The sequence below is a fragment of the Malus domestica genome, chromosome 05 (assembly GCF_042453785.1).
Source record: "Malus domestica chromosome 05, GDT2T_hap1".
Lineage (NCBI taxonomy): Eukaryota > Viridiplantae > Streptophyta > Magnoliopsida > Rosales > Rosaceae > Malus > Malus domestica.
In genome coordinates this window covers 12,124,604-12,131,788 of record NC_091665.1, presented here as the reverse complement: position 1 = coordinate 12,131,788, position 7,185 = coordinate 12,124,604, and the positions used below count along the sequence as shown (strand labels likewise).

Sequence of the window (7,185 nt, the reverse complement as noted above, 5' to 3'; positions counted from 1 at the left end):
TACTTTTGTTCTAAATAACGTATTTCTTGTATCATTAGTGATATTTTTGGAACATAATAAAATCTTAATAATAGTAATTACCCTATAAACATTAATTATTTGAACATTAATTATTTGTCTTCTTTTAATTTATATGTTTATTAAAGAAACATGAAATTCAAGAAATACAACCCAAGAAAAGGAAATTATAGTAAATATCTAAGTTGTAATGGGAAGAAAAATTGTTTTCGATTCCTCCATACTCGCAAAATTGGATTACCACCTCAAATTAAGGAGTCCAATTCCTTCATTCAAAATGAGGAATTGAATTCCTTATTTTGTGTGGGTCTCACTTTTCTTTTTATTCTCCAAAGCTTAGTAAACAAAGGTAGTTCCCATAATCGGAATCAAATTCTGCATTTTGATCCCAGTTATAGGTGGTTGGATGCTTTAAAAAGAAAGTTTCCAACTATTTATATTATAAAATTTGTTGTTACGGGCCATGTATATGCAGCACACTGGAAAATTTCTCTATAATATGAAGGATATCTCAATGGATGAAGAGACTCTCACCATGAGAATTTCTACTTTGTTTTTTCCCTTATTGGTATGCTTTATCTTCTAAAGATACTTTACAAAACTACCATTTTTCTAATCAAGAAGGCAAACTTCTATGATGGAGACCAAGTAGCTTCAATTTGCTAATTTCTAGGTTTAAAAGTTAATTTGGAAAATAAGCAAGAGAAAAACTTCTAGGTTTTTGTGCTCGACTCTTCTCAGAAAACAAAGTTGTTATTCAGACTCCAAAAAGACACCAACCTTAGTAGTAGTGAGCATCACTGTTACACTAACTGTGGTTAAGTGACACTGATTTACTCTATCTAGTACACATACATATCGAAACTTTATTTCATCTAATTAATGAAATTTAAGACTTGTTTAGTATAAAGGATTGACTGCTTATCCCTAATTCCATTTTATTATAGCAGACTTGATGAAAATTGATAATCCTCTAAATTGAAGACATGTTGAAAGCAGAAGAGAACGTTTTTCATTTTTAATGGATTGGAAGAGTAATAAACATGAATAAAACTTCTCCTTTCTAATCCTACCATTTAAGGGAGGATTAGAGGGAGTTTTTCTCCTAGCGTAATTCATCTTTTACCTCTAAGTTGGTCACATTTTTTTTCATTTCTTCCTCCAACATATACCATGAAAATAGTGTCTTATCTTGAATCTTACCTAATTATTTATCCTAAACAAGGCCTTCATATGGTAGTGATGGTCCAACTTTTTTTTTTTTTAACAAACGATAGGAAGGGGGTGAGCTTTGCCTCACATGGGCTAGCAATAATGTGGTTCAAATTTGCCTTGGGTGAGAATTGAATCTAAGACCTCTCACTTACAGGTGAAGACGATCACCACTAGACCGTAAGTGACGTGATGCTCCAACACTTAGGTGATGAGCAAAGATCTCCCTTCCAGAACAACCATCTTGCTTCTTTTTTTCTTTGGTTGAAATCTTGCACTTTTTTTTTTTTTAAAAAAAAGTTTTTATATCAACTAAAAAATTCTTAGAGTGCAATGTTACATTTTCGGATTGTGAATAATAACTTATGATAGACAAAAAGAAAGAAAATGACTTCAATCAGCTTTATTGGTTCTTCTATCTATAAAAAAATCTTGACCAAAAAAAAAAAAAAAAAATCTTGGAGATACTGATTCTCTCCTTGCAATGTAGTTCTCCATCTTTGTCCTAGTACTATTTCTTCATTGAAATAATTTTGTGGTAGCTAAGGTGACAAATCATTCAAATTCCCCTTCATTTTTCCAAGATCTCTTTGCCAACTGGCACTACCCCACCTCACCCCCACTCCCCCTCCTTATAAAGAGCAGGTATTGCCAGCACTCAGCTCATATCACACACTTCCCTTCACTTAGGTCTTCTCTCCCTTCTCTCTCTCCTTAATTTTCCTTCCAAGCTTTTCACTATAGTGTTTATAGAAAACCATCTTACTCTAAGAAATTATTCAATGGCATCAAGCTCAATGTCCTCAAGAGGCTCTGGCTCCTCCTGGACTGCCAAGCAAAACAAAGCCTTTGAAAAGGCTCTGGCTGTCTACGACAAGGACACTGCTGACCGCTGGTACAATGTGGCCAAAGCGGTCGGCGGCAAAACACCGGAGGAAGTCAAGAGGCACTATGAGGTTCTTGTGGAAGATGTCAAGCATATTGAGTCAGGCCAGGTGCCCTTCCCAGATTACAGGACTACTGGTGGGAACAGCCATGGCCACCACATGAGTGATGAGGAAAAGAGGTAGTCTTATATTGTATAAAAACATACAGTATTGTCTAAGTCCTCCACCTAAACAAAAATTACTATTATTTATTACTACTTTCTGACTTCGTGCACTATGAAACTTCTGCTTAAAATACACAACTATTTTTTAACACCACCAAGTTTTATTTTCCATCTCATTCCATGCTCTAATAAGACTATATACACTGACTTCCAATACCACCATCCACCCAAGTTGATCAAAGCTAGCGTTGATTTTCAGCTAAAGCTAACCCCATGTAATTTTGCATGCTTTGCAGGATGAGAAACCTCAAGCTTCACTGAAGCAGTACAACTCAGTTTATCAACTAGTTAATAAATAAAGATGTCATCAATCGCTTCATCTTGATCACTACATCACTAGCTAAACGCCATTTTAATGTTCAATGACGCTGTGGCCATGTTATAGTTTCATGTTCAGTAGTTTGAGAAATCAAAATCAGTGATTCTTATATGTATGTACTTTGTACTAGTTGCGGTTTCTTTAATTTGTTTCTTGCTATTCTAAGCTTATGGATGCATGTATGTACCAAAGGCATACATGTACGTTGTAATTCTGTGTAATATTCAAGTAGTGGAATCTTATTTTATGTTTTCTATGGTTTGTACTTATTTCTATATATACATTCTAAAATGCTAAAGCTAGCTATGTGTTCCCATAAAAAGAAATGCTGAAGTTATTGAAGCTATAAACATTCAAAACATTACCTTGTTATAACAACTAAGCAAAACAATTAATATAATTATTCTAACCTTAAAATTTTCTTCTCGAACTGCCTTGAAAGCTTATGAGACTTTGACAGGAGAGATTGAGAGAGAGAGAGAGAGAGAGAGAGACAGAGAGAGAGAGAGAGATCATGTAGATAATAGAAAGAAGAATACACGGCAATTTTTTTTGGTTTCAAAAGAAACTTGTTAATGTTTTCCGTGAGGATTTTAATCACAAATGATCCTTGAAATTGACCCTCATCATCAAGATGATCATTGAAATTGAAAATCAATCAATGTAGTCCCTAAAAATAGGTGTTCAATTCAATGTGGTCATTCTGTCACAATTCTGTTAAAAATTCCATTAAGTCATTTTTTTCTCACAAATGGTCCTTAAAATTGACTTGCGACATCAAAATAATCCCTAAAATTGACCTGCGACATCAAAATGGTTGCTAAAATTAAAAATCGATCAATGTAGTCCCGCAAGTAAGTGTCTCAAATCAATGTAGTCATCCCGTTACAATTCTGTCAAAAATTTTGATATGTACTGATGTGACACATAAATGAATCACACAAGTCTAATTAAATTTAAAAAAATTACAAATAGGTTTAATATTTTAATAGTTATTAAAAAGTTGTGAACCCAAAAACCTAGTCCATAATTACCTCCGATCCTAGTCCACATTCCTCTATTTCCTTGACTTTGTATTCTTTAAAAAAAAATCTCGATACACCCATCTTTACACACTTTGATACCCTTCACCGAATTGAACCTGGATCAAGATCACCCTTGGTGACGGCTTGGTTGATTGGCAATGACTTTTGGGACATCACTGTTAATATTTAGGCAATCAACATCCTCACAACCTTAATCTTAAGGAGCTTGTTCGGCACTTCCCTGGTGGTCTGGTGACTTAAAGAACGACGAGGTCTACCTTGAGATAATGAGGTAATGACCGAGGTGCATCTATTATTGGTTGACAACTATTTCCAAACCCCCTTTTAGGCCTTGGTTAAGCTTTGTGCCTTTGAGAATTTATGGAAGGGATCTCTCTTTGGAGTAGGTCTTACTATAAGAAAAAAATTCCATTGTACAAAATGGTATGTAGACAACTTTTTTAATTAATTATCACCCATAAGCACATAACAAATTTTTTTTTTATAGAATTGTTGTGGACGGATCGTATTTATTTGCAACACCTATTTTCAAGGACTACATTCATCAATTTTCAATTTTAGGGACCATCTTGATGATTTGGGTCAATTTCAGGGACCATCTTGATGATGTGAGTCAATTTCAGGGACCATTTGTAAAAAAAACCAATAAATCTTGTGGGACCCATTTATGTGCCACATTAGCACTTAACAGAATTTTTAATAGAATTGTGACTGAAGGACTACATTGATTTGCGACATATATTTTTAGGGATTATATTGGTTGATTTAAAATTTCAGGAACCACATCTTGATGGTAAGGATAGATTTCAGGGACCATTTGTGATAAAAACTCTTCCCTCGATGAGGTTTGCCACTTAGAAATAAATAAGGCATAAAGTGAATTCTAATAAGAACAGATGATACTTTAACATTAGTTAAAATCTAAAATTTGAGATTCATTGTTGTAAAATCTAAAATGAGGCTCAAACAAAACCTTGTACTTATATTCATTGTTGTAAAATCTAAAATGAGGCTCAAACAAAACCTTGTACTTATATTCATGAAATAAGATAATGTCGTGATTTATCACACTTCTTGATATAAAGTTTGGAATAAAAAAATTTCTGTGACACCAGTTTGAGTTTCAGTGAGACATGATAACCAAACATTTTATCATATCTGAACAAAATTGTAGCTAGCATTGGTGTGTGTGTGTGTGTATAGCAACATCTTATTCACCTGAACATCTTATTTGTGTAAATAAACGAGGTTGAAAGTGTCAGAATATGACGAGATGAATTACTACCACATTAGTGAGAATCAAAACCGTGAGTCCTTTTTTTTATACAAGTAATACTACTGTTAAGAATCACAAGATGTTTGCACTCGTCACATATATGATTGGATATAGGTACAAGAAAACTTATGTTAACTAGAGCGCGAATAACATTTTTCTACACCTAGAAATGTCATTCTAGACTTATTAATGTGTACTACTTCTTTTGTATTATATTAAAAATGCAAAATAACTTTTTCAAAATGCTAATAACATGTGCCTATTACATCTTGAAACTCAAACCACACCAATAAAAATATCTACATATTGTACCTCAAAAAGACTCATTTTGGTGAGAGCGGGGTCTAAGTACTGGAACAATACAAATTAAGATCCATAAATTATGGCATAAACACATCCAAGAATAATAGTGGAAATATAGTTTGCATTTTGCATATTCACCTAAACCAATCTTCTTTAAGATTTAAATTAAGTTAGGGAGGGTTTGTTCACCAACCTCTCGCAGTATACGAGAGATGCATGTGCATAATTTGTGTTTGGACTTGTGTTGTAGACTTAAGGTCAACCAAGTTACCATATCCAGCACTATTAATATTTGTTACCCCTCCCTTAGAAAATAAAACAAAAACATCCCATCGACAACGGTTTCATGGTCCTAGGAGTAGATTGTACGTAGTTTTTGGTGCGATCGTTTGAAAAGAAAAGGAAAACAAGAAAGAAATTAAGGACAAAACTGGATATTCATTTCATAGCCTTCACCAGAGGCACAGTATTACAATGGGAAACCCTAATGGCTGGGTGTCACTGTTCTTTGTAATCCTACTGTTCCCCGAATAACTAGGAAGATATTTTATAGATAAATAGAAAAGCGGGCTGTAAATATGTAAATATAATGGCTGGAGAATTGACATATGGAAATTACATAGCAATTACATAGAAATTACATAGCAAGTCCAAAATTATCCTGACCCATAGTCCAAGGGAGCATAAAAGTATTTACTTAGTATTACAGTTTAGTAATATTTTTCTTTATTTGTAAGTAAGACGTTAGGTTCGATTCTTGTCAAAAATGAATTTGAACCACATTATTGCTAGCCCATTGTGAGGCTAAACTCACCCCCTCTCTTTTAGTGTAGATAATATTGTTTGTTTGGAAAAAAAAAAACGTTGAATTAAAATCAGCTAAAATGATCCCACTTAGTATTCCAATTTAGTTGTATTTCTTTTTATTTGCAAATGAGAGATATTAGGTTTAGATTTCATGAATAATTAATTCGATATTAATTCCTTCATTCCTTAATATAAATGTTATCGCTATATCAGAAAATCAACTAAAGTAATTGGATATAGGGTGACATTTTAGAAAAATCAGGAAACTTAAAACCTGACCTCAATTGCCACTTAAAAGCGAATTTGATGGGTTTTTCTGTGGTTATAGTTAGGGATGGGCAGATACGCATCGGTTATGAGTAACCACGGTTACCCGCCCTTTTAAATTTCACGGTTACAGTTATGGGTAACCGTTTAGATAAATAAACGGTTATGAGTATTAACCGCATTTATAAATGAATAACCATTTACCCATTTATTTTATATATGTAAAATTAACACAAACCAAGTTCCCTATCAGACAAAACTTAGATCAATGCTATTGTCTATAGTGCATGATTTCTATAGCTAATATAATATAGTTTTCCTTAACCACTTTAAATTTCATGGTCCATTATATATATTATGTTAATATTTTACATTCTGAGTTAAATAACCCAAAAATACTGTCTTTTAACAGTTTTCGTAACCCAAGAATACTTAGCAAATTTTATATTACCTTCATTGCTAACAGTTAAAAATATTGTCTGTAAACTATTATTATTTCAATTATTGGAATGGTATAAGGACTTAAAAAATTAAAATGAGGAAACGTATGATGAATGTACCTGTAGCGGTGTTTAATTGTTAGAAAAAGAAAATTATGACAAATTTTTCTTTTTTAATTTTTAAGTTGTTAAAAAAACACGTAGACGGGTGAAAAATGAGTAAATGGTAAAAAAGAAAGGATAAACGGGTTTAAAAATGATAAATTGGTAAATGGGTACTAAACGGTTACGGTTAAATGGGTACACGGTTATGGGTATGGTTAACTGTTTATAAACGGTTATGGGTATGGTTAACTGTTTATAAACGGTTATGGGTATGGGTATAA

The 7,185-nt window shown here is 33.0% G+C and overlaps 1 protein-coding gene across 2 annotated transcripts; it reads left to right on the top strand.

Moving 5' to 3' along the window:
* The first annotated feature begins 1,897 nt into the window (after positions 1-1,897).
* Positions 1,898-2,916, top strand: LOC103441555 (transcription factor RADIALIS). 2 transcript variants are annotated; one of them, XM_008380238.4, is made up of 2 exons: positions 1,898-2,296; positions 2,578-2,916. In XM_008380238.4, the coding sequence occupies exons 1-2, from the start codon at positions 2,013-2,015 to the stop codon at positions 2,600-2,602; spliced, it is 309 nt and encodes a 102-aa protein (XP_008378460.1). In that variant the 5' UTR covers positions 1,898-2,012; the 3' UTR covers positions 2,603-2,916. The 2 variants fall into 2 exon arrangements, with proteins under 2 accessions (XP_008378460.1, XP_070679115.1); XM_070823014.1 differs by having other exon boundaries at positions 1,912-2,253; positions 2,578-2,731.
* The last annotated feature ends 4,269 nt before the right edge of the window (positions 2,917-7,185 follow it).